The 27,577-nt window shown below is 45.0% G+C and overlaps 1 protein-coding gene across 1 annotated transcript in view; it reads right to left on the reverse strand.

The window, feature by feature from the left end:
• Nucleotides 1-27,577, reverse strand: part of MYO16 (myosin XVI) — a 424,969-nt gene that overhangs the window by 81,039 nt on the left and 316,353 nt on the right. The window contains exon 28 of the mRNA XM_082675412.1: nt 8,790-8,892. Within this exon, the coding sequence (XP_082531538.1) occupies nt 8,790-8,892 (103 nt within the window). The remainder of the gene's footprint in view (nt 1-8,789; nt 8,893-27,577) is intronic.

A 27,577-nucleotide genomic window follows, 5' to 3' on the forward strand; every position in this document is an offset into this window, starting at 1 on the left:
TCATCTATGTTTACTTTCATGAACTGTCTTCTGCTTTCAACTCCAGCAGGGCCAGGTCCTTTCCACCTTTTTCTATAACTTTTATTGGAGTCGAGTTGATTTACAATGCTGCGTTAGTTTCAGGTGTACAGCAAAGTGAATCAGTTAGACATATACATACATCCACTTTTTTTAGATTCTTTTCCCATACAGGACATTACAGAGTATTGAGCAGAGTTCCCTGTGCTATACAGTAGGTTCTTATTAGTCATCTATTTTATATATAGTAGTGTGCATATGTCAGTCCCAGTCTCCCAGTTTATCCCTCCCCCTCCCTTTCCCCCCTGGTAGCCATAAGTTTGTTTTCTACATCTGTGACTCTATCTCTGTTTTGTAAATAAGTTCATTTGTACCTTTTCTTTTCTTTTTCTTTTTCGATTCCACATATAAGCAATATCATATGGTCTTTTCCATCTTTTGGAGCGCCACACATATTTTGTGCAGCAAATTCACACCTGCACAGAAGAGCTGGAGCCCATTCCTGACCTAAACTAATGTGCCGGTTTTAAAGGAGAGTTCACTCTTTGAGTCAGTTAAATGTGATAAGACTGTTGTCTGAAGGTCCCTGTGAGGTTCCGTCCCTTCTCTGCCTCAGCTACCGTCTCTATCCGTCTACCTCTGCTCTGTCTCACGTAGGTCACGACCTTAAGTTCACTGCCTGGCTTCCCAGCTCTAGTCTTGCTTGATACGTTTTTTCATGTTTAAAGCCTAAATCAGATCATGTTAACACCCTCCTTAAAGCTCATCAGTGGCTTCACGTTGAACTTGAACACTGTGCTTTGCTCATACAAGTCCCCCTGGTTCTGGCCCCTGTGTCCCTCTAAGCGTCCATTCTCAGCAAGGTGGATTCTGCCTCAGAGGGTGACGTTGGCTTCTGATGGGCAAAACCCCGCTTAGCTATGACAAGATTGGTGGCATACAACAGATGCTTAATAAGGGCTTATTGGATGACCACCTCAGTCTGGAGTGGGGAACACTAGACTGATGCAGAAGAGATGGACTTGGATGGGGTGTAGGCAGGACCACCATTCTTTCAGTAGTTGTCAAGAACCAAGCTTGTCCAGGAAGATTGATCCTTGAAGGGCCACAAACTACTGTAACAGCTAAGATTTTGTCCTCCAGTCCCATTCCCTCATTCATTTTTTTCCATGGAGGGGAGCAACAGTGAAATAACAAAGGCTGAGAAACTCTGCCCCACGGTGTGGTCTCTCCCCTTGTCACTGGTGGGTGTTCGGGGCTCCACCATCCTGCTCCCATCTGAGTTCTTCTCTTGGGCTGCCCTCCCCTTGGGACAGCACAGAGGGCTCCCACCCCACCCTGCTTCCTGCCCCATCACGTGACTGGCTCCTTGCCAGCCCTCAGGTCTCAGCCTGAACGTGGTGGCTGTGGAGATGCCTGTTTTGATGGCCGCCCACCTGAGCGGCCCTGGGATTCACCATCACAGTGTCCACCTTGGTTCCCTACCAGTGAGGAGTTACAGGACCCTAACCTGTAATTATTTATTCGTTCACTGCCCACGGTACAGACCTCCCATCCCCCTCCAGACTAGACTGTAAGACCCCTGTGAGGGGGACAGGCCATTCCTCCTTAACATTGCATCACAACTGCCTGTGTAATTTCAGGACACAAACGATGCTCAGTAAGGCTGTTGACCTGGAGTTACAAGAAAGTAGATTGATTCCTAAGACCTGAAAATGGCATTAGCCATAGGCATACCCTGTTCTCACTTAGCAACGGTTGAGTGCCAGATATTACACTGAGCCTTTTGCTTAATGAGGCTGAGAGGGAAAACATAAAATGACTTTAAAAAAGGACTATCACACGTATCAGCCAGACTCGATTGTGGATACTTCCATTTCCAAAAGAAACGTGATAACAGGTAGGAGATTCGTTCGTTCATTCATTCAACAAACACTGGTTGTCTACTATGACCCAGACCCCAGGAGACGTGATCGTGAAACACACACACACACGTGTGTGTGAAAATATATAAGAAAAAAAGAGATGCAATATTTGTCCTCAATAAAGTTCAGAGTGAAAAGGGAGACACACTGTCCAAGAATCAAACATCTGTAATGTTATTTTTAAATACTGAGTGAATACACACCAAGGGTTTGGAGTAATCATCTTTAGGTAGTTCAGTTGTGGGTGATCTATATTTTCTTCTCTAATTTTCAAGTTTCTTATAAAGATTGAACACTATAACAAAATTATATTCATATATATGTGTATACGTACGTGTTTAGTACACGAGAAAAAAGGAAACACATATACGTGCATATATATAGTACTTCCCAGTCACAATGCACATAGTACCAAGAGAGACTCTTAGATCCCTAATTTTGATTATTTTCAACATTAATAATGCCAGAGAAAGAGGAGGAATATGAGAGAAAGAGTAATTTTATAGGCTATTTTCTAGCTTGAACTTACGGTTGATTTATGAAGTGCCCCTCGAGTAATAAAACAAAGGCTATAAACCATTAATTTATTGTCCTAATGAGAGCCAAGGGCCCTTATACAATGGTCTCGTCTTCAAAGATGTACAGAAAGTGGAGCATGTTTAAAACTTTTAACAGTTTCTCGCTCTTTCTTTTATCATCTTTTCTCTACTGGACTATTTGGGATTAATGAAATAATCACTCCTTCATCCAATGATTTTATTTAACGTTACGTTAATCTTGTAATTCTTGGTACTGTCAGAGTGAATCCTTCCAAGGCTGTATATTTTAGAGAGACATGCAGCGGAATCTAGGCCATGCCTTACATGAGAAGATATAAGGAATGAAAATTACATTAAAGGATGATGATGAAGAAAATAATTATTATAATTGTTTTTAATTAATTAATTTATGGTTTTGGCCACGCCACTTGGCATGTGGGATCTTAGTTCCCTGACCAGGGATCGAACCCGCGCCCCCTGCAATGGTAGCGCCAGGGAAGTCCTGTCATTGTTTCTGTTAGTGAATAAGCACAAACAGGAAACGTGTATTTCATTGAATGTGGAGTCTGCCCTTTGTTACTTCCTTCAGATCTCTCTTCCTTTCTCTCTCACGCACACAAGGGCGAGAATCATATCAGGTGGGTCGTTGAGGTCAAGTTCAAGTTCTAATTGCGTTTCTTACTTCCTGTCTGTACCATCTTGAGCGGGTCACCGGCAGCCTTCCCGTGTCTCACCCCCGATTCGTACAGCCTTAGAGGGAACGTGAAGTCCCTCTCAGGTTATCATCAAAATCTCTCCTTCCACGCTGTCCTGCAACAGGTGTCACACAGGACACTCTGCTTGTCCGCAAAGCTCCTCTCACCCCAAAGTTCTAGAAAAGTCTGGAACGACAGGGCAACCTATCCCTGTGAAAGCCTTGCTGAGTGGGGGTCAGCCATCCCCCAGCCCGGCTCCCCCTGGGCCCTACGAGTGCTGGGGGCTGCACGGCACCCCTGGCACCCATGAACGGGCTCTAACAGATTTGTTTCTCTCTTCGTCACCCTCCAGATGGCTTTAAAATGAATATAGCATTCAAATAACTTCACAGAAGAAAGCATCCTCTAACCAGTTGATTCATATAAAATGTGTGAAAATCAGATGATACCATTTATTTTTCCACTTAGAATTAGTTTCAAAAGTTTTCCCTTTATATAAATGACATAACATGGCAAAACACGCATGTTTCACGTGAGCCAAAGTGCCTGCCGGTCGCTGGTCTATGGCTGGGGGAAATCAGGGCAGAAAGTGTTTGATTAAATGTACACAGTCCGGAGGGGTTATTTTTAAAGTTACCCTTTAAAGTGGGACTGAATTAAAAATGTATATATTCAAATAAATGAAATACCTGAATAATTTAAAAAACACCAAATAGTAGAAGGTTAATAACTAGCAGCTTAATTTCACTTGTTTTCAAACTGTGTAGATTTTTTTTTTTCACCACAAACAAAGTACGCCACAGGCTCTTTGTTTCATAAAGAAAAATATAGCTCTGGTGAGACAGAATACAGTCCTGGAAGGCAGTCATGTAGAGTCCACTCAAATCATTTCAAGAACCTTCTACTTCTTTTTGAGCAACTTAAATTCTGCCTTGAAATAAGGATAAAGCTCTGATTCAGCATATTTTTAGCATATTTTTAAAATATGTCATTTCATCAACATGAACAAGAAACCACCACCGAACAGGATGCTTTTCCAACCATCACTGCCTCATGATTTTTCTCCACTTTTCGTTAAATTAAAACCCCCTTCTGTTAAAACGGTGATGCTGAGTACGTAAAGGGAGTAATGGCCTGAGTGAGTCCGCCCGAACTTGTGGGGACCAGTTCGAATCCTGTGAAGATGCCTTTGAGAAGAAAGGGCCGGGGGTGTAAATTATGCAATAGGTTAATTATTATTTGGAAACAAAACTGCTTTAGGGAAAGCACTGTCAGTGTGACTTACCGTTTTTTTCATAAAAGCTTAAAATAATTAAGTTGACCCTATACAATATTCCACTTAAATTGTACTTAGGGAGTGGCTACAAATTTTAAAAGTCATTTGTAATTACAGGAGTAATGCATAGATACATGTACCTTCTAAACATAGATACAAGCTAAAAATTCCATTTGATTCTCATTCCAAAACCATTCCCCAGATATGAGCACTGTTAGGTTTTTGTGAATTGTTCCAGGTTCTAACAGGTTCCAGGTTCCAGGTTCTATATGTCTGTGTATACTCGTATCTAAACTATAGGCGTAGGTTTGGTGGCTTCTTATTGACACAGACTCACTTATTGGCCCTGCAAATCTGCACAGTGTCTGCCTGCATCTTTCCGTCACCTGTGCTGGAGACACAGCAGCAAACCGGGCAGCCGCGGCCTCCAAGGATGCACTTCCTCGCTGGTGGAGGACAGACAGGCAGCAACGTGGTCGAAGGTGGGTAACCTCAGGAGTGAGAACAAGCAGAGGACACGGAGGTGGGGGCTCGGTCGCGAGCAAAGCTGGCAACCTGCACGCTTCAGCAGGGCTGTTCTCCACCTGCCTTTGCCCAAGGGGTGAACCGAGGCGAGCGTCCCCTAGACTCGCATCTGGCCTGAGAATCGTCACCACACCTGCTGTTTCCTCCGGATGCCCGGAACATCTAGGTCTCCGCTCTCACACTAGAGCTGACATTAAACACTGGACAGAGTCAAACACTTCTTCCCTTGAGTCCAATTCCTTCTTTTCTCCCTTTCTCCTTCTCCTCCTTTTCTTTGCAAAATGCAGTCAGGACCTAGCCTCCAAAAGCCCTGGCTGCTGAAGGGTCAGTGGGCTGACGCTTGCATAAGAAACATTCCGATCAGAATCGCCAGCAACGGGAAGCAGCCAGCTTGTTTTACCTCCATCTACTGGGCGAATCAGAAACAGAAAAAAGACACGAACTACAGGAAGCAGTCTGCTCAGACTCATAAACGAACCTACCAGTGCCTCTGATCGGAGCTCAGACTCATAAACGAAGCTACCAGTGCCTCTGATCGGAGCTCAGTCATAAACGAACCTACCAGTGCCTCTGATCGGAGCTCAGGCCGGGACGCATAACCCATGCCTTTCAAGTTCTGTAGTCTGAGGAAAGGGGCTTTCGGTAGCTACATTAAAAGGGGCAGATCGAGGCGAGTGCTGTGGAAAGAACACAGCACAGAAGACCCGGGTCTGGTCCCAGCAAAGGGGCCTCCCCACCGAAACGAAATATTCTCCGCACCTTGTATTTTGATCAGTACGCCTCGCTCTAAGACGACCTCCTCATGTCTGAAATGAGGTTATTCCTGTTCACTGCCTACCTTCCTTCTTCTGCATGGAATTGTTATAGGGCTTAACTCAAATAAGGCAAACAAAACAAACCCTATAAATAGTTGTAACAAATTCCAAGGATGAGAGGAAGCGTTACTTATGAAATATCAGGATTTCCAGGGCCTCACGTACCGACTCCAAACCCACGGCTACATAAACAATAAACAGCACACGTGGATGGGTAAACAAACGCACAACACTGAAGGGAAGACGTCTCTCCTCGTCTGAAACAGAAGGAAATCCCGGGGTTCAGCACCGCTGATGGATTGCTGTAACGCGCAAAAGAGCAGGAACGATGGGGCTAGAATGCCGCTACGGATGACGCGGAGGCTTTCCTGCACAGGCTCTGATCGATGTCTGGGAGAAAGGAAGCCCTCTCACAAGATCCCCAAGACCCATCAGGGCCACAGTTAAAGGATCATATTTTTAGCTAAGAGAATCGAATTTCTAGCTAACACTCTACGCAGATTCACGCAGCAAAGGATGACTCCGATCCCTTTATGTTCTAGCATCGCTTCTAAAAACCTTGGAGAAGAATAGCTATTGGGCTTCCCTGGTGGCGCAGTGGTTGAGAGTCCGCCTGCCGATGCAGGGGACACGGGTTCGTGACCCGGTCTGGGAATATCTCACATGCCGCGGAGCGGCTGGGCCCGTGAGCCGTGGCCGCAGAGCCTGCGCGTCCGGAGCCTGTGCTCCGCAACGGGAGAGGCCACAACAGTGAGAGGCCTGCATACCGCAAAAAAAAAAAAAAAAAAAAAAAGAATAGCTATTAATCTCACGCTAACCACCCAGCCAAAGGATGAACACGGGCGGCTTCACAGGAAGTGTACGTTGGACTCAGCAATTTCAGATCTGCCCATACAAGAACCACCCGTTACGACCTGCTGTTGTTTCAAACAGCTCCTAGTTAATCCTCGTCTTCATTAACCAACCAGAAGATAGCGCCAACAACTCTGCCTGTAACTATCACTGCGTTTCGAACAAATGCTTTGTTTCTGAAACGGAGGGGTCTGCCTTTCTAGGTCAGAAATAAATAATTTTTTAAAAAACTTCATTTGCTGTTTGACTAGCACAAGAGTGAAACATGAATAAGCTTTATTTCTGTGAAGTCAGTGATTTGCCTTATAGCATCAAGTATATGAAAGGTTACATCTTGGAGAAGCCGGAGAAAGCTGTCTTTCCTAACTATTCCGTAGGGAACGTATAAGCAAACATGATCAGCAAATGAATACCTTTCTTTTTTTTCTCTGTCTTGTATTTTTGGCCTCCTTTGGGGAGATAAAGAGTGAGGGAAAATAAACTAGTGTAATGAAATGGGAACTCTTCTGCATTTTGATGCACTTTTTCGAAGTCCCAATGTATGTGGGATTCAGTGTCATACCGTCCCCAGCTGCACTGTCAAGTGTCCTAGCACACGCGCACTGGCTTGCTCCCCAGCCCCCTGCCGCCTCACGTCTGACCTCACACTCTACACAGGTGTCTCAGAGGAACGACAGCTGGTCAGGTGTTATGGTCCCTGCTGGTCACTCTCACAGTGGAGAATTCTTCCAGATTCCCTCACTTTGTCTCGACAAGTCAACCTTCTTTCTCAACATTAATAAAGTAAATTATTCTTATCTGTGTTTTTTTAAGGAACAAAATGCAACGAGAAAATCTTCGTGTTCTATATTCAGGAAACACTAGTGTTCAGGTACTGGCTTAAAAGTTCTGACAATGAGTCAGTTGAAATAACTTCACCGCCTACAGGCTTGTGGAACAATTCTGCATGTGAGCCCACATCTTATGCCACTGACTGGAGCGGGGCTAGCTGACATCACTCTGTGTTAGCAAGTCCTCCTTCCTCCTTTTTTTATCCAATCTTTTGGCACAAGTGTGCATTCATGCCTACTACCGACTGTGTGAGCGTCCTCCTTCAGACCGCTATTTGAAGCTCAACTCCATTATTAGGTAAAAAAAGGAAAGAACAGGGGACAGGATAATAAAGAAAGAGGTTGGGTGGCACAGACGATGAAAACGTTACTCATCGATGCTAAAATGCGAGGTTCTTAGTTCTTCGTCTTAGACAGATAAGGGTGTTAGTGTCAATCCAGGATTCAATACCTGTCTTACCCACATGGGGCCGCTTTCAGACACGTCAGCAATTCTGAACCTTCTCTTCATGTCATTTCTGCACTGAAGTACTCTTTTCTGGCCTCATCAATTATCATGCATTTTCACTTGAAGATGCTCTATCTCCCTCTCATTTTTAAAAAATGAGATGTATGTCTGCTCTCCAGTAATGCTTATGTTTTGCCAAAGCTATTGGCCACCAAGCTCTTTGCCACCAATGCACTTGCAGATGTTTTATATCTAGGAACCTGCAATAATTCCTGGTGTGGTGGACTCTATTCTATTTCCTGTTATTGCTCTAACATTACCTTCTCAGTTCTTTTCCTTTTCAAATTCCTCTTTCTCTTCCTAACCCTAGTCACGGTGGCATTCTGAGTTGCTTCAGGGATTAAACAAAATCCAAACTGTGCCCTAGTGTTTGTGGGGAGCATCTCCCTGCTCTTCTGTCTCCTGTTCCTTCCTCCTTCTGGGAGCCTGGCTATCCCTCCAGCAGACCCCTGAGCTCTTCCAATCCCCCCCGTTTTGGTTCCTCCGACTTCTGCTCCCTTTCAGACGCTCCAGAAAGCTCTGGTACCAGCACTGGGGTCTGGGATGTGGGCAAACTTAGTGGGGCTTCCGGACTTCTCCCCGCACTGTAAACAGAGGCTCCGAGCTTCCTGCATCCTGCGTTTGCTGATGAAACCGGTGAGTCAGAAGGACTGATATGCTTCCAGGGACTACACTTAGCATCTCTCTTTGCCAAACACATCACAGCAATTTGTTTTTGCCAGTGAGACTGAGGCAGCTCCCCGTGAGGACTCGGCCCCGCTACTGGAAACCCCAACTGCTCTGGTAGGAGCTTGTAGATCACTCACCTGCCAGCCTGGTAACGGGCACTGCTGCAGAGCCAGCCGGCATCTCTCCTCGGCCGGCAGCATCCTCTTGTCGTCCGGGAGGGTCTCGGCCAAGGGCTTATACCTGCAAAAAGCAGTGGGGACAGGAAAGCCATGACTGAATTGGTCATCAAAGGATTAGCTTCAACAGGGTTGCCTTTGTTACCCTGTTTCTTAAACTTTTCCCATTCTTACTTTATCCTACGTGCCCCCAAATCTCCATCCATTGTGCATTTCACATTGGACCACTAGGAAACAGCCCTTGTCCTTTACAAGGAAAATGATTTTAAAAGGAACCAAATATATCTCTCAATCCTGTAATGTACCTTTAATATTATCAGGAGCGATGCAAACCATTTATCAAATGAACCTTCGAAGAGGAAGAATATGAATCTATTAGTTCTCATTTAAATTTGCAGAATACTCTTAAAATACCCCTTTGAAGGTGTTCCCACACTCTCTGTTGGTGTTCGAGAGTGAATCTAGAGGTAGTTAGTATCTATAATGAAGGGACACCAGAACACCCGAAAGTTTTATTTAAGTGAGAGGTAGAGAAGCTTCCTCCCCATGGAGTAGATACTGAGTATTTTAAAAGAAGGACATTTTATTTTTGGAAAGTTCCTCAGAATAATTAAATTTCGCTCTTTGGCTGAAATTCATGACTATATAAAGTTTTCCTATGGGTTTCCAAAAAAAATGCCTTTCAAAATTATATGACCCATTAAAAAAAATCTATGTGAAATTTTCATTTGCACTTATGGCATTTAGCCTGACATGGAAGCCAAACCACATTAGGAGGAGGAGGAGAAGGGGGAAGAGCAGGAGGGGGAGGGGGAGGAAGAGGGGGGGGAGGAAGAGGGGGAGGGGAGGGGGAGGAGGAGGGGGAGGAAGAGGGGGAGGAAGAAGGGGAGGGGGAGGAGGATGGGGAGGAAGAGGGGAGGGGGAGGAAGGGGGGAGGAAGGGGAGGGGGAGGAAGGGGGGAGGAAGGGGAGGGGGAGGAAGGGGGAGGGGAGGGGGAGGAAGAGGGGGAGGGGAGGGGGAGGAGGAGGGGAGGAAGAGGGGGAGGAAGAAGGGGAGGGGGAGGGGGAGGGGAGGAAGAAGGGGAGGGGGAGGAGGAGGGGGAGGAAGAGGGGAAGGAAGAGGGGGAGGGGGAGGAGGAGGGGGAGGAAGAGGGGAGGGGGAGGAAGAGGGGGAGGGGAGGAAGGGGAGGGGGAGGAAGAGGGGGAAGGAGAGAGACAGGAGAAATGAGAAAAAAATCTAACTGCATCTGGTGTGTTTATGATCCTCACACGTTGGGCTGCCCTGGGAACTCAAAGGTGATAATTAAATCACCTAAGTTTTCTGTTATTTTCTGTAAAATATCTCAGCTTTTCATCTAAAGTTTGTTGCAGCAAATTTGGCATCTTCTCAAATGAGTCCTTTGTTTCCTGAGGACATCTAAGGAAGGCGGTGTGTCGCCTACACACCCGGTTCACCACCCCCATCCAGCCGGGCACTGAGAGGGCTGGACGAGTCCCACTGGCGGCCACCGCACATCTTTATCTCTGCAAGTGAGGTAGAGAAGCGAGGTTGGAGGGGGAAGCGCGGCAGGAACTGTGGGTCTGGGGTATAACATGAATCCTGAGAAAATACACCTGTGTGACTTTTTCAGTAGCAGACTTTCATTTCCCCTCTAAAATCCTTTTAGCATACTGTCACCGAAAACTTACCGTATTATTTGTCCTGGATTGAGAATTGTCATGATATTGCTCGCCGTGAGTCAGACAAAATAAATACGGCCGCATCAGCAACACCCTCCCTTCTCACACATAGATTTTCGCTCATGTATCAACTCAGGGTACAGGAGGGGGTAAAAATAGCAAGCAACAGAGACTGAACAGGAATTGTAGCGCTAGAGGCACGGCTCTGAAGAATCCTGCTCATCGTTTTGAGCACACTGAATGGTCTCAAATGATCTATAGATGATGGAAGTATTCAGTGATTTTTTTTTTTTTTGATAAGAGGCAAGAATATGATTTTCTACTCTGCAGTGTGCGGAAGGCCGGGAACCGGGAGGAGAGTGTACGGGGGCAGTGGAGGGACCACCCGAAGGTGATGGGCATCCCCAAAAGATGCTGGTACATGACATCGGAGCATCAGCGGGCAAACAGGGACTATGGGTTATAATGTTTAAGTGGTTCAAAGGTGATAACTGACATAACCGTGCAATGCATGTGAATAGGAGAGAAACTGGATTGGGGATCTAAACCAAGATTCAGGTCCAGCTTTGCAGCAAACTTGCTGTGAGGCCCTTGGCAAAGCGCTGAGCAGGTAATCTTCCCCTCTCTCAGTACCGCACGTGTGTGCGACCCAAATTCTAGGTTCTGTTGTAATCATTAATTTAATTTGTATCTGTCCTCAAAGTGTGCGAGCTTCCCCAGGGCTCGGGGTCATCTCTGCACATCCCATGGTGTCTGCTCCATTGCCTATGCGTGTAGAAAGTATGCATACATGAAGAAATTGGGCTGGGAGAGTGGAGGATGGGGAATGACACTTCTTGAGCACCGAATGAATGCAGGGGACTTTTCATTAGTCACTTCGCACACTCCTCCAAGACGCAGGGGGCACGGATGATAATCTCCTTTTGATGGTGAGAAGTTGACGGTCACAGAAATTAAGTCACTTGCCCAAGTTCACACAGATGATGTTGAATTGTGTCTCCCCAGAAGAAGCGTGACCTGACTTGGGAACAGGGTCTTCGAAGATGTAATGCAGTTAAGAGAAGGTCTGCAGGGTGGGCCTTAATCCCACAGGACTGGTGTCCTTATAAGAAGAGAAAATGTCACGTAAACACAGAGACACAGGGAGGATGCCACGTGATGATGGAGGTGGGGTGACGCAGCTGTAAGGACTGCGGGGCCACCACCTGAAGCCCAGAGAGGCAAGGAAGGAGTCCACCCAGAGTCTCAGGGGGTCAGGGCCCAGGCGATGCCCTGATTTTGGACTTGTGGCCTCCAGAACTGTGAGAAGTACATCTGCGTTGTTCGCAGCACCCCTGTTTGGGGTGCTTTGTGAGGGCAGTCCTAGGGACCTGACACAGATGGTGGAAGGGTCTGGGATTGAACCTGGGGCAGCCTGACTCCGGAGGCAATGTCTCCACCACCATCGCTCCGGCTGAGGCGGGAAGGAAGCAGCCCCGGCCCCAGAGAGTTCCAGAGTGAAAGAGACGAGCTTGAGCATTCAAGTTCCAAACGCACAGTAACCATCAGCATACGGGACAGGCAGAGATAAGAGCTCTTGGTTCTCTGACCTTTGGGTGACTGAGCTTTTCTTTAGCAGTAAACTAAACTCATAATGACATACAGACTCATTCAAACACTCAGGAAAATCAGCGCGTTTCCACCACTTACCCAGAGTCACACAATGCAATGAAATCACTCAAATTATCTTCTCATTCTTTTATAATTGTCTCATTCTGGAACTTTGCTAATTATCACCAAGAAGTGAATTGACATAATTCAAGTATCTGAATACAGTATTAACAAGTCAGAACAAAAAACCTTAACACTTGGTGCCTTTTTTTCTCATTTTATATTGTTCTTTTGACACCTAAAATGGTATAATTCTGACATTTCAACCGAAAAGACAAAAACGTCATCTTAGACAGGGTGAGGTACTCTATTTTAGTGTAATTAAAAACATCTTGTCTTTTGGAATGTGAGTGTCATCTCTGGGTGGTGTCACGGGCCCATCACTGCACTGAAGCATGATCTCATAGAAACTTCAATTTCAGACCAAATGGAAATAACCAGCCCGAGCCTGGAGCTGCACATGGTCCTGAGAGTGCTGGTGTGACTGGAGAAGGCACTTCTTCGCTCTCGTTCCCCACACCCTCCTGGCCTCTGTTGCCCAAGAGGTGGTCACCTCCATCCACTGACGATTCCCTATCCTCAGGCTGACACCTGCCCTGCATCCCAGATAAACCAGCCGACTCTGAAGTCAATGTTACCTCTCCCGGCTGACTCACTCTTGTCTCATCCTGGTTTGGCGTGAGGGGCGTGACTGGCACCTAGTTCCACGTCCAGAATCTGGGTCGTGTGGCTCATTCACTCGGGCTCATTCAATCAATCAACCAATATTGACTGAGCACAAAATAGATACTGGGAATGCAGCAGGAAACAAAACAGATCCTTATACCCCTTACATCCCATGATGGAGAGAGAGATAATAGAAATGTAAATGAGGACGGATGTCAGATATGACAAGAGAGATGGAGAAAAATAGAGCAGGGAAGGTTTCAGGGTGAGCAGATACCTGCTGGTGAGGAAGGAGGCATGGCTCTCTCTGGGGAACAGGGATCCAAATTGAGGGCATGGGGTCTGGAAGCCTGGGGGGGGATGGTACCTGCTTAGGGAATCAAGGAAGCAGGCATGGCTGGAGCAGAAAAGAGGGAGGAAAGATGGAGGAGATGGACCCACAGAGGTATCCACACAGGGTGAGGACGAAGACCCCACCGGTGATTCCAAGGACTTTGGCTTTGACTCTGAGAGTCCCGGGGAGCAAGGCTTTGAGCAGACGAGTCACATCACTTGACATTTAAAGAATCGTCACAGCTGTGAGGCTGAGAGCAGGCAGAGGGAACAAGTGGGGGGCTGGGGAGACCCTCTGTACGCTCTTGCCACAGCCCAGGATGGAAGCAACAGGAATGGTAGGAATTGGTTGAACTCTGTCCATATTTGAGGCAGATCCAATAGGATTTCCCAGTGCACTGATGTGGATGTGAAGGGAAGAGAGCATGACGTCATTTCTTGACCTAGGAGACTGAGGATGATGTTGACATTTACTGAGATGGAGTAGTCTGGGAAGAGTAGTTATTTCCCTGGGCCAATGCTGCATAAACCGAAGGAAACGGTCAGTGCAACTCAGGAGAACCAGAAACGGGGAGTGGAGGTGAAACTCCCAAAGGAGGTATAGACCAATGTCACCAACACCCCCGAACCAGACCTAGTGCCTCCCTGGTTGTCAATTCCTCAGCCAGAGTCAGTCTCTTCTCTGTCACGACCTTCTGTCTGACCGAACAGGACAGTACTTACCATGTGGGAAACTGGTCCTCTTTCCATTACGGTTCTGAATACTCAGGGTTCTCTGTTACTCGGGGTAACACAGTTGAAACCTATAACTGTGTTAGACGCTCCATTTGCCTCACTTCTCTTGGGAACGTGTCTCTGACGACTTTCATCCTCCCCTTCCTGCCAGTCTACATCCTAAGTTGCCAGTATATAAGTGTGGGGTTTCCCAGCAAGTCCCATCATGGCTACTGAAAAATTCTATAACACACACACTCGTCATTAAGTGCTCTTTCTACATCAAGGATTCATGAAACCTCTCCTCAATGCACTCACAGAATCAAGAATATGATGACAATAGAAGAATAACAGACATGACCACACCTTACAAAACTATAAGTGAAAGAACCTCATTACTGGTCCTTTTCATTTTGGGGTCTCTGTATTCTAAGATGGGTAGATTGAAGTTGAAGAAGCAGAGAAAAAGCTAACAATTAAGAAATGTAAAGTACAATAGAACCTAAGGAAAGTGAGGAAATAAATACTCCTCTTTTCAAAAGTGGTTGTTCCTTCTAGTTTCAAGGAGAACCTTGACATTCTATCCCTCATGGTCCCAGAGACCAAAAAAAGGGGGCTTATGCAGTGACCGTAGACGTCTGGTTAAACATTGTAGTGACTCTTAGTTGACTATCATGAAATTGTAGAATCATTGCCTTAGAAAGATGCAAGGGATATATATTAAGCTAGTGCTTTTAAAAAAAAAACTTAGATGCAATTTCTCTGAAATTGTTTCTGTTTGCTGAATATGGACTTCATTCTCAAAGAAAATTATGTCGTGACAGTTTCAATCCCGAAACCACTTAAACAAGAAAACCAAGAAATAAGAAATTGAAATAAGAAAACCAAGACCTGATGACATTTCTCTTAGTAGGGACATATTTTAATTACTTATTTGATAACAACAAAAGAATGCCTGAGGATTCCCGTTAACCTCCTTCTACCTGAGACAGGCCTGGATAATCCACAGAAAGAGGAAGATGGAGCATGGAGGCAACTCTCCGTCGGAGGAAGCATGGAGAGGGACAGCAGGTGAAGGCAGGTGCAGGAGGGGGGGAGGGGCAGGTGGGGCGGGGACTGTGTGATTTCAGAGCAGCCCGGGGAAGGCAGGGTGTGAGATGGGGTCCACAGCACTAACCCTCGTGGAGAGGTGCGAGCATGTCAGCACTGACAAGGGGCTGCTGGATTTGTGATGGAGGACTTGAGGCAACGTCCAGAAGAAACCAGAATCCTACGGATCCAAGACATTAGCAGATGGTGGAGAAGCCCGAGGACCGGGCTCTCGTGGTTCATGGCATAAATAAAGAAAAGGTCATCAGCTTCAGCATGAAATAGAATCAAGCAAAGTTTTGGGGGTGTTTTGCTTTTCAGCGGCAAGGAAGAATGTTCAGACAGCATGGGCAACACTTGTAGAAATCTACGAGTCCTACATTCTATCCATGCTAATTTTTGTGTATTTGTTTTCCTCCAGGTTATCTCGCTCATTAAGGTTTAGTTCTGATAGGATGAGGACACAGTTTCTTCTCTAACCATTCCCTTGAAATTTTCCCACAGGGCCCTGGGTGGTTTGTCTGCCTGGCGTGTAGCACGAACGTAGCCGTCTGGCTATGGTTAAACGGGGATGCATTTTACCCCTTCCGCAAACTTGCCTGGATTGTCATTGTACTGTTCATATTCCTGCTCTCAGGGTAAACGCAGTGCAGGTGCAGAAGGGTGATTTTCTAGCTATCTGGGGCCAATTTCCAGCATTCAGGATGCTGAGTGGTGGGTTGAGCGTAACAGCCGCCTAGCAACGGGACTGACATACGTCATGAAGATGCTGAGAAGTACGAAGAAGCAGGAGTACAAGTGGGCTTGAGAGAGAAATAGAATCTATTTCAACGTGGAGGTTGGGGGGAGGACAGGAAGGAGAAATGAGACACAGAGAGAGAGGATTTGCACAAGTGCTTTTCAACTAAAGAGGATCCCTTTCCTTTCCTTTTAAAGAAAAGGATGCGAAAGCAAAACGTCCAAAATCCTCTAGCTCACACAAAAATCCATTGTGTTAAGTGTTACCCATTCTTTGTCTTCTTCCGTGAGTCTTAAGGTTTAGAAATCCCAGCTAGGGCTGTCGGTGGGTCTGGGTGTTAGCCCCCGGAGCTGACGGTCCTGTGATGGGCGGGCTCTGCTCCACCCGCCCCGCCCATCTCCTCCGCGGCAGAGCAAAGCCTGAGTTGCTCAGAGGACCACGTGGAGTCTTCATCACAGGCACCTGCCCGTCTGCCCCCCCCAACATCTCTCTGCACCTGCTGTGCCCTCGTCAGCCTGACAGTTTCCAGTGGGTTCACCTACATCCCCTCCTCAGTAGGCACGCCCTTTCCCTATATATTTACAGGAAGAACTGGAAGGGGACGTTCGCTGTCTTTTGCCATGGGCTTGGGGTCTCCTGGAGTGTTCAGAACTGGAATTTGGTCTTGAGTTTCCTTTTGCATCTGTTGGGACTATCATTAAGCCCCTCTACATGTGACTCTATTAAGGGGAAAAGTCTTTCCATCGTTACTCTGACAATTCCAGACCTACTGCTCACGCCACTGTGCAAGACTCAGTTCTCTTCTCTTTCCAAATGATGGTAACTAGGCTGCTGTCATCTTTCGAAAATGGTTACACCATTCAAAGGCACTGTGGCCTTCACATGCCCATGGGTTTCCTGGTTCAAGAGCCCCCTAGGAGCAGAGTCCTTGGGAAGAGTTGCCGGCGGTGGGGGTGGGGGAAAGGTGGGCGGTAGTGGTGGAAGAGCTGCCCCATTGATGTCACCCCAGAGCTGCACGCCCACGTGACAGTTCTGTCCGAGGCTGGGTGACTAGCTTGGCCAGGGTCATCCCTAACTTCTACATGCAATTCTATGGAGTTCAGAATGGGTCAGGGGAGAAGCAAGGTGGGGAGAGAGAGATGGAAGGAAGGGAGAAACACCAGGGAAGAGTTATCCAGGGCCTAAAGATTCCAGGTATGATGATGGATCAGTCCGTATCATCACTGAATTCTCACAGCAACCGCAGAACGACATTTACAGAGATTACATGATAACTGCAAAAAGTTACAGCAAAGCTAGGTTCTTAGTCTAGGGTATAGAATTCTGAGTCTAACATGTCTCCTACTAAATGTGTACGAGAGATGGGACAAACACAGATACTTGCCCCTTTTGTTTTTGAGCCTGAAAGGATGAAGGTAACCGTCATACAGATTAATGTATAAATGAGGACTATTAATAAAACAGGACATGTAAAGAGCAGGACCCCACGCTACTGCCTTGAATTCCACACCTCCTACGGCAAGATGATATTCCCCTTCTCTGTCTCCTTCTCCTCCTCCCTCATTATGCTGGGTGTGTGTGTGTTGCTTTTGTTACTGTTATTTTGATGCCATTATTATGCTATTATTTATTGTCATCACAGCCACATTTATTAGGCGTTTATCTGTTACGACTCTAAAACACAGCATCCAAAATTCAAACTCAGTGCCTGGCTTTTACATCACTGCTGGTGGAGATGCAGACGCAAGAGAAAGGAGATAATACAGAAGAGTGAGGGGGGGCTTCCCTGGTGGCGCAGTGGTTGGGAGTCCGCCTGCTGATGCAGGGGACACGGGTTCGTGCCCCGGTCCGGGAAGATCCCACATGCCGCGGAGCGGCTGGGCCCATGAGCCATGGTCGCTGAGCCTGCGCGCCCGGAGCCTCTGCTCTGCAACCGGAGAGGCCACGACAGTGAGAGGCCCGCGTACCGCAAAAACAAAAACAAAAACAAAAAGAGTGAGGGGAATCCTGGACCCTACTTCCTGGGCCAGCTGAGAGGCCCTGGAGAAGCCCTTTTAGCCTTCATCTGAAAACCCCCGGGATGATTCTGTGTGAGCTCTACCGAAGGTGTGCTGTTTCCCTCGGCTGTGACCGCTAACGTGCCAACCGGCTGCAGCCTGGGAGCTGCCGGCACGGTGAAGGCGGTGGGTGCCGAGGACCACACGACCAAAACGAATCCACTCACGCCGTATGGTACCTTCCTCGGAAGCATCTCAGTCCGGAGCCCGCGGCCAAGCAGACCGCCCGGGGATGCGGCCTTAATTGTGTGGCATTCATTCAGGCACTTCATGTAATTAAGCCGGAGGCTCTCATCCCAGACAATATGGGAGCTGAGTAATAAAAAAGAACGCGAAATTCTACCTTGGCTCCTGGGGTTAGCCAGTGCCACTCTGCAGATAAACAACGGACTCAGAGCACCTGCCTAGAATTTACATGACAACGCTCTCAAGTTCTCTTACTTCAAGCCCGTCCCACCATTTCATTCTAATTGTGCAACGGAAGAACGTTCGAATGATTCAGTAAACGCATGGAGGAGAAACACTCAATTACAAGTGTCCTGGCGTGAAATATACACAGAGTTCCATTTCCTGAGCCGCCTTTGCAGCACGTAACCTGTTTCTTGGCCAGGGTTGTACTTGCTTCTAATCGGGCCGGAAGATAGTTTTCCACACAGAAATCCCATCCCTGCATGTACGGCACTGCAGGGCCATCTACTGTGGGGACATTTCAAGGCTGGGCCCTCTCGGGGGACTGAATCTGCGATAGAGCTGAGCTAAGGGTTGCAGGAGAAGGACCCAGTGCTGCTGTTTTCAGATCCCGTTACACACGCCCAAGAGGATGCTTGGCGCAGTCGGTGAGGACGTGGAAGCTGACGTGCTCCACCCTTCCCCCTCCACACTTTGCAGAATTTACTGGCTGAGCCATAGCCTGTATTCTTCAGGTACCAGAACAGCTTGTTTCCTTAAACTGAAAAGAACAGCTGTTCATTTGTTGTTTAAGCCTAAATGAGAGCCCTCTCTAAGCTTTGTGGTTTCAGTAACATTATCCTGTTCCTAAAGCAATTTGCTCCCTAACCAAATACCCACTGAGGTTAGTCTGACCTCCTATCTTTGAGTAGGAACAGGAAACCAAGGCAGGTTGATTTATTTGTTGGAAAAATTTGTTGTTCCAGTGTTTTCTCTCCTTACTAAACACAGAAGACACTTCTTCTCCAGGTAAATGGCTAAAACATTTTATGAAGACTGGTGGCTAATGCCAGTTATTTTATGATTTCAATACATTTATGTCGATTTCAGATATTGAATTGAGTTACTTACAACCATAGGAACCTGCTATTCTGAATATCACTGTTATTAGAATTGGTTAGCAGATCATGAAGAAGAATGAAATTATTATGAGCTCTGAGGGAAGAGCCTGGCACTGAAACTAGATCTCCCGATTTGCACAGTGATGAAATTTTCTTTTGAATGTCTACTTCTGAAAATGTGTGACAAGAGCTGAATGAAGAGTTGGGGTTCAGTATCTGAACCCAATAATGTTTGTTAATTTTGGAAAGTATTCATTATTTAAAAAAAATGCTTTATGGAGGTGTGTCCATATTTAAGCATTCAAGTGGATGACTTTGGAAATAACTGTACCTCTGTGAAACCATCACCACTATCAATGCCATAAACGTAACTATCACCTCCAGAAGTTTCCTTCTGCCTTCTTTATTTTTAGTTATTTACTTATTTATCTGTGATAAGAACACTTACATAAGATTTACCCTCTTAGCAAATTCTTAAGATAACAATACAGTACTGATAACTATAGACACAATGCTTTACAGTGGACCTCTAGGACTTACTCATCTTGCAGAACTGAAACTTTGTACTCTTTGACCCTCACCTCCTTGTCTTCCCCTCCCCCCACCCCCTGGAAACCACCCTTCCACTCCCTGTTGCTATGATTTTGACTGTTTAGAGCCACATATAAGTGAGATCATACAGTATTTGTCTTTTTGTGTCTGGCTTATTTCACTTAGCATCATGTCCTCCAGGTTCATCCATGTTCGCACAAAAGGCAGAACTTCCTTCATTTTTAAGGCTGAATAATATATTCCATTGTATGTGAATACCACACAAAAAGCATTAATTTAAAATACCGTCATCCGATACTTCCATTTTTCCAAAGAGGAAATGCAGATGGGCAACAGGCACGTGAAAAGATGCTCAACATTGCTAATCAACAGGGAAATGCAAATCAGAACCACAACGAGGTATCACCTCACATCTGTCAGAATCGCTAGCAGCAAAAAGTCTACAAATAACAAACGTTGGTGAGGATGCAGAGGAAAGGGAACCCTTGTGCACTGTTGGTGGGAATGTAAATTGGTGCAGCCACTATGGAAAACAGTATGGAAGTTTCTCAGAAAACTAAAGACAGAACTACCATATGACCCAGCAGTTCCACTCCTGGGTATATATATCCAAAAACACAAAACCATTAATTTGAAAAGATACATGCACCCCAATGTTCAGACAAGCACTATTTACAATTGCAAAGACATGGAAACAATCCTAGTGTCCACCGATAGATGCATGGAGAAAGAAGATGTGGTACATACCCACCATGGAATATTACTAAGTCGCAAGAAAGAATGAAATTTTGCCATTTGCAGTAACATGGATGGATTTGGAAAGCATTGCGCTGAGTAAAATGTTAGACGGAGGAAGACAAGTACCATATGATATCACTTACATGTGGAATCTAAAACATGCAACAAACTACTGAATATAACAAAAAGGAAGCAAATTCACAGATATAGAGAACAAACCCTTACCAGTGGGGGGAAGGGGCAATGCAGGCATGGGGAAAGGGGAGGTATGAACTATTGGGTAGAAGATAGGCTCAAGGATGTATTGTACAGCACAGGGAATATTGCCAATATTTTGTAATAACTGCAAATGGAAAGTAAACTTTAAAAATGATGTGAAAATTAAAAAAAGAAAAAGGGAAACTGGAAAAAAAGACAAAATTGACCTTTGTATTGTGGTGAGTCATGGAAAATTAGCAGCAGTAAATTCTAATGTCAGTTAACTGAGTTGTCATCCAGCCAAGAAATGCAAGGAATGAACATTTTTAAGAACATAGGATCAAAAGGAAAAATTTAACATCTATTTTTTTTTCTCTTTTAATGAGACACTTTAAATACAGGTAATGTTACTCTTGAATGATATAACAAATAGTGAAGGGTAACTAACATTTTTGAATTAGAACCCAGTACACCCATATTTTGAGGGAAAATAAAATGTGCACATAATTGTCATATTAAATATTGATTACTTATTATTACTATTTGAAAATATTGGCTGGAGAAGTCCAAATGATGTAAGATGCGTGCTATTTGAGATATCTTGGAAATTTAAGTATATCACTCACCATTAGGTACTGAAGCCTCTAATGAAAGTTTTAATTCAGAGAAGGCATGATTAAAGTTAGGATTGACTAGAACCCTAGAGGAATTAATAATATGCAAAATGCTCTGTCTCTTCATGTCCAGTAACACATATACACCTTTGGCATTGCACACACTTAAAAGCTCTGGTTCTAATCATCTCTAGCTTTTCTATCACTTCTCTTGACAATTACCATTAAGATTAACGTGTGTACGACACTTTGCTGGATACTGGGAAAAATGGTGAACAAGATATGGTCTTGCCTTTGCATGTCCTCTCAAAAGAATTCTGGGCATTGTCCAGTGGACCCTTGGGGATTACCGAATTCTATAGAGGTATAATCTTTGATTGCTTTAAACTCAGCTGTTTTGCAGCTCTGCTGTGATAGAACTTAAACTACAGAAACTGATGACATGCAGACAGTTTCTGTCCAAAGCAACACAAAGGACGTTCGTCATGGCGGGGTAAATAAACTTTGCCCCTAGAGAATATAATCTCTGTAAATAAATTCTTCACTTGTAAATCAGATCTGGTTGTAGCACCTTATTAGTCTCCTCTTTACCTAAGGAACTGAATAAAATCTTTGAGAGGTGTTCGTAACACATTTGTATGACAGTCATGATTTTCCCCTTTTGAAAGTTGTGTTTTACCACAATGTGATGTGGTAACTGAGAATTAGCAAGGGGTGGGTTAGCACTGGAACAATAATCGAATCCAATTCTCTTCTTCATCCCAATATACTCTCCAACCTCTGCAATCCACTTTCCATTTTTGTGCCCATCATTTTATCGAAACCTCATATGTCAAGATAGCTAACAAATTCTCTACTGTCAAATCCAATGGCTGCATTTCAGGGCTTTTTTCTCCTGCGATCCTTTCTGTTTTCGTATAACTTGACCTTTCTGTGGCATATGAAACCACTGACTCCTTCCTCCTTGAAATGGTCTCCTTGCCATTCTTCGAGGCTGCCCCTAAGCTGTCCCACAACGTCTCAGCCTCCTTTATATACTTCATCCCCTCCATCCTTCTCATCAATACATGTGCTTTTCAGCACGTGCTTCTTGCCCCTCCTGGAATTTCTCCCTGAGCCGTCTCAAAACCCGCAAGGCTGTAAGCATCCCTTATAAACTGATGTTAAAATTGTGTGTCTGTGAGACACAGTAACCACTTTCCTGAACTTCACACCAATGCAGCCCCTTGCCTCCTGGACAGCCAGTGTGGATCTCCCACGCACACCCCAAGTTCCACACTCCCTCCTAATCCTCCTATGTGGGATCTACCGTCTTTCCACCTCCTCACCCGGAAACCTGGACGTCTCTAAAGACAGGTCCGTCAACGTGTATTGATCATTTCACATCCTAAACATCCCTAGTTTCTGTCCTCTTCCTCTCAATTAAGTTCCCGCCGTAAAGCCTCAGCTACTGATGTCTCAATTCCTGGAATCGATAGTCTCCTACTGCGCCTGCTTTGCCCGTCTTTCCAAATCCTCACACCGTTTTTCTCAGCATTTTTCGGGGACTCCCCACCTTCAGCATGCAGTCCTAGGTTTTTTTACAGGCTTTGTGTTTCCCTAGTTAAACATCTCCCGGCCGTCAGGATCACGCACTCCTGCCACGTTGAATTTTACTGAACGCACAATTGATCCTTATTGTTGTGCTTCTGCACCTGCTTGTGTGGACAACTGTTCATTGATTTCTTTTCTGGTTAATCCTAGGTGGTCTTCAAGCCTGGGGTCAATGACATGTACTCCAGGAGACTTTGTGAACCCTCTCCCTGGAAACCTACCTGCCTGGACTAGACACTGCATGCATCCTCCTCTATCGCATCACTCCCTTTGTCATCCTCGGGCTCCCTAGCTTCCGAGGCAAAGGAGAATATTCTATGCATTCCATATGTTTCTCCCTAAAGTACTGCACAGTATTTATTATGTTGAACACATTCCACAAGCTACTGCTGGCTGAGTGACTAAAGGAAGGATAGGAAGAAAAGCAATGAGAGGAGGTGGGAGAAAATAAAATTTTAATGGTTATTTAAATGTTATTTTATATAGTAAGATAATTAAATCTATAATATTTATATAGAAGTATAGCATTTATAAAGTAAATGCACTTAAATAATATTTAATATTATTTTTATAATAACTCAGGGATATTGCTTTGCTGGTGACCATCCCCTTATGGAAATATATAAAAACCAATGATTGTACCATCACATCGCATATTAGACATCAAGTGAAAGCACAGTTTCATAGTCACTTATTTCTTATTTGTATTTGGAACATGTATTAAGGGGAATTGGCCATTTTTGTCTAGCTGGCGCATGGTCACCATCTCCGAGGTGGAATTCACTGTCCACCTTTGCACGGACTCACTTCATAGCAGCAAAGAGGTGCTGGTTACTTCAGCAGCATTGGGGACCCAAGCCGGGGAGCAGACGTGATCATGAGGAGAAATCAGCAAAGATCTTTTCTCCTCTAGGCCACTGTACCTGCACAAGTGCTACCTAGCAGCACACTTTTTCTCTTATTCATTGGATCGTTTAAAACACTTTTCAAGTCCCCGTTGTTCTTCAGATGTGTCTTCTTCTATACCTTCTGACTGGGTGGTATTAAAAGCAGCCCATGGCTGATTTATTTAAAACCATTTTTAAACTATCCCCAAACCAGCTAAAAACAGGACTGCTGAGTGGATCAATTCCAGTGAAAATGACAAAATGGATTAACTTTAAACCTGTGTTTACATGTAATACATAATACATGTGTTGCTCTAGAAAGCTGTGTAGTGCACACGTGGCCCTAGATATGTTACGAAAGGAGAAAGATGCAAGCTCCGACTTCAGTTGCATCCCCAGACAGTTCACCTCTTTCACACACTCTTGCCAGTACCCGGTGTGATGCTGCTGCCCGTGAAAACCCTCTCCTGCCGTCACAATTGCCACCTGCCAAGTGCGATGTCTGTACACGCTAGGAGTTAATTTATAAGGAACCTGGCCTTATACAACATTTAAGCAAAGTGTCTTGCTCACCTACACTCGTCTTGGGAAGGTTTCAGGCCACGTTAAGTGCTGCCTCTCCTTACAGTGTTCCTTGGAGGCCATGGAGCTCTTGACCTTCCATCTCTTCTTGTCTGGCCTCTTCTCATTCTATCTTTCAAAAGTCCTGGACTCTCAGCCACAGCTCAATGTACACACTCTTTCCTCTGCCCGGCACCCTCTGTGCATCTCTCTCTCACACAGAGATACAGCAGACAACCTGTGCTCCTCGTCTGGTTCTCTCTGCTGCAGAAATTCCTTTGGTCGCAGTTCCCAAAGGCTTCATATTCTCATGGCTTTGCTGACGCTGCACCCTCTGGTTTTCTTCAACCCTGACCACAATCTAGTGACATTCCAATACACCTCGTCTGCCAGAATTTTCTCATATTCAGCAGGTTATTAGCTTTCTTTAACCCGAGCACATCAAGGTACCTGAACCTACTGTGTCCGAAGCCAAACTCATTTCTTCCCTCTGATACCTGCTTGTCCCTCTGTGATTATCTCAGTGAAGGACACCTAACTGTGACCCAAGGCACCGGACCGAGCACCCAAGCCAGACCTACAGACGTCATCCCTGATGCTCATCTGCTTGAAGCCTCGTGTTTATAATCACTAAGTGGTGCTATTTCCACATCCAAAATATGTTTTTTTCCCCACATCTGTCTTTTCAGTTCCCTCAAATTCCTACTGTTTCAACTTTAGCTAAGGTCATGTTCACTAAAACCTAGCTACGAGAAGCAGTTCTTTTTTTTAAAAAAATTATCGAAGTGTGGTTGCTTTATACGGTTGTGTTAATTTCCGCAGTACAGCACAGTGACTCAGTTATACACATAGATACGTCCTTTTTCATATTCTTTTCATACTCTTATGGTTTATCGCAGGATATTGAGTATAGCTCTCTGTGCTCTACAGTAGGACCTTGATGCTTATCCACAGAGACAGTTCTTAACCCGAAGTGGTTTTGTCCTCCAGGGCACATGTGGCAATGTCTGGAGACATGTTTTTATGTCATGAGTGGGGAGGAGAGAGCTCCTGGAATCCGGTGTGTAGGGTCCAGGGATGTTGCTAAATGTCCTACGATGCACAGGCCAGCCCACCATGACAAACAATTATCTTGCCCCAAAACAATGATCTGGTCCAGTGTCAGGTGAAGAAAGTGTGCTGGAGAAGTCTAGCTCAGGGAGGGACCAGCTAACTTTTACTGTACAGAGCCAGACAGGAAATATTTTAGGCTCAATCTTGCCTTTGTAATGTGAAAGGAGCCACAGGTAGCACGTAAACAAATGGGGTACCAGGTGCCAAAAACACTTTAATAAACAGGCTGCCAACTGGATGTGGCCCGTGGGCCATCGTTTGCCAACCCCTGACCTAGCTTGAAGGGGAATGAAACCACAGTATCACATGGTTTTAAACATTTAGTGCCTATTAGCTACAGGATAAATTCCAAGTTTGTACCTAAAATACACAGCTCTTGCCTTCCTCTCAGCTGTCGTTTTCCCTAATGCACTTAGGCTACTGCAATGAGAATGTCTTCCCCAGACGCCCTCTGATGCTTCTTCCCTCCTTCCCTTTGTTCACATCATATCCTCAGGTCTCCCTCTAAGTCTGGGATTTCCTCCGTCACCTCTGGCAGCGAGCTTGTTTCCCATCATCGCTCAAGAGTCCTCTTGGAATTCCTTCTGGGGGGGGGTAACGGGCTTTACTTATAGGCTCTGACAGCACCCCAGTACCATCTCCTGCGTCTCTTCCCCCAACTTACCTGGGAGGAACTTCAGATCTGGGCAAGACTCATGCATCTTTCTATCCTTAACACTTAGCAGGGCCTCAGGTCATTTGTAGGAACTCAATACTAACTCTAATGGAAAACCGTTTTAGAGATGTGTTTGAGCATTCAAGCTTGTAGGTCTTTAGAGAAGTCCTGGGTAAGATTTAAGGCAAGAAATAAAATAACCTTCAGGGGAAATGAAGTACAGGCATCATGTAATACTGCACTTTGTCAGGTTTCATGTGTGATTGCTACGTTTCTTAATTTTAAATACGTCAATGAATGATGTACCTGCAGCTTCACGTGAAGACTTTATTTTTTTAAGTAAATGAATGTATAACATGAAAATCCTGAGGAAAGAATGTACAATACTCATTTATTTATATATATATAAAATAAATACACACACACACACACACACATATATATATATATATATATATATATATATATACCTCTCAAGGCCTGTCTTGATTAGGTTTTTTGTTTGTTTCTTTGAAACAGATCAATTATTGTTAGTATTCTATATATTATACTATATATGCTACATATGTATGTTTATATATTCCCAGACCACTGAAATGGAATGGCAATAGTACACAGTAAAGGCCAGAGGCATTTGCTTAAGTCTTAACTTTTTGAGTTTTACTCTTTTTTTTGGTGGGGGGTACACGGGCCTCTCACTGTTGTGGCCTCTCCCGCTGCGGAGCACAGGCTCCGGACGCGCAGGCCCAGCAGCCATGGCTCACGGGCCCAGCCGCTCCGCGGCATGTGGGATCTTCCCGGACCGGGGCACGAACCCGCGTCCCCTGCATTGGCAGGCAGACTCTCAACCACTGCGCCACCAGGGAAGCCCTGAGTCTTACTCTTGATCTGATAAATGCTTTTAGCAATATTTTCAGGTAATGGCTGTAAAGATTTCTGAGATAACATGAGAAATGTAAGTGAAAGGTATCTACCCTTGTCACTTACTAATTTTTGAAATACCTTAGGATCTTTTTATGTCTCAGGGTTTCCCCAGGTTAAAGCACTGGTAGATCATCAATGAGAGAATGGGAGATTTCCTGCTAACTCTCAAAATTCTACTGTGGGCAAAGCAGGTGGAACTTTTTTCTTGAGTCAAAATCATTTTATTTTTTGGCACAGGGTGTCGGGTAGAATGTTCCTAAGTCTATTCAGGGCCGTGCACATAAATATGCAATTCTAGCCATTTTGGTCATAGAAACTTCCAACCCATGAATTCTCTAAGAATAAGAAAAAAGTCATCAGCTTCCTGGACAATTTGTAACATGCTTAATTTTAGCTTAATTAGAATCCCAGGCACATTCAAGCAAATATAGTATTCACCTCCACTTCCTATCCAAACTCTTGCCTAGAATCATCATTTTATAAAATACCAGCTGCTCTATGTTAATTTTTCTACAGAGATACAAGTCTGTTTAGGAAAAGTTGGTATACATAATTGGAAGATCAAAGGAGAAAAGTCTACTATTACCCAGAGTATCAAAAACTACCTAAAAAATACAAGCCTTCAAACAATACCATTCGTTTTAGGAAGTTCTCTGTTGTAAGAATAGATTATAGGTGCTCACAACCTAGCCCAGGAA

Source organism: Grampus griseus (assembly GCF_964374135.1).
Source record: "Grampus griseus genome assembly, chromosome: 18".
NCBI lineage: Eukaryota > Metazoa > Chordata > Mammalia > Artiodactyla > Delphinidae > Grampus > Grampus griseus.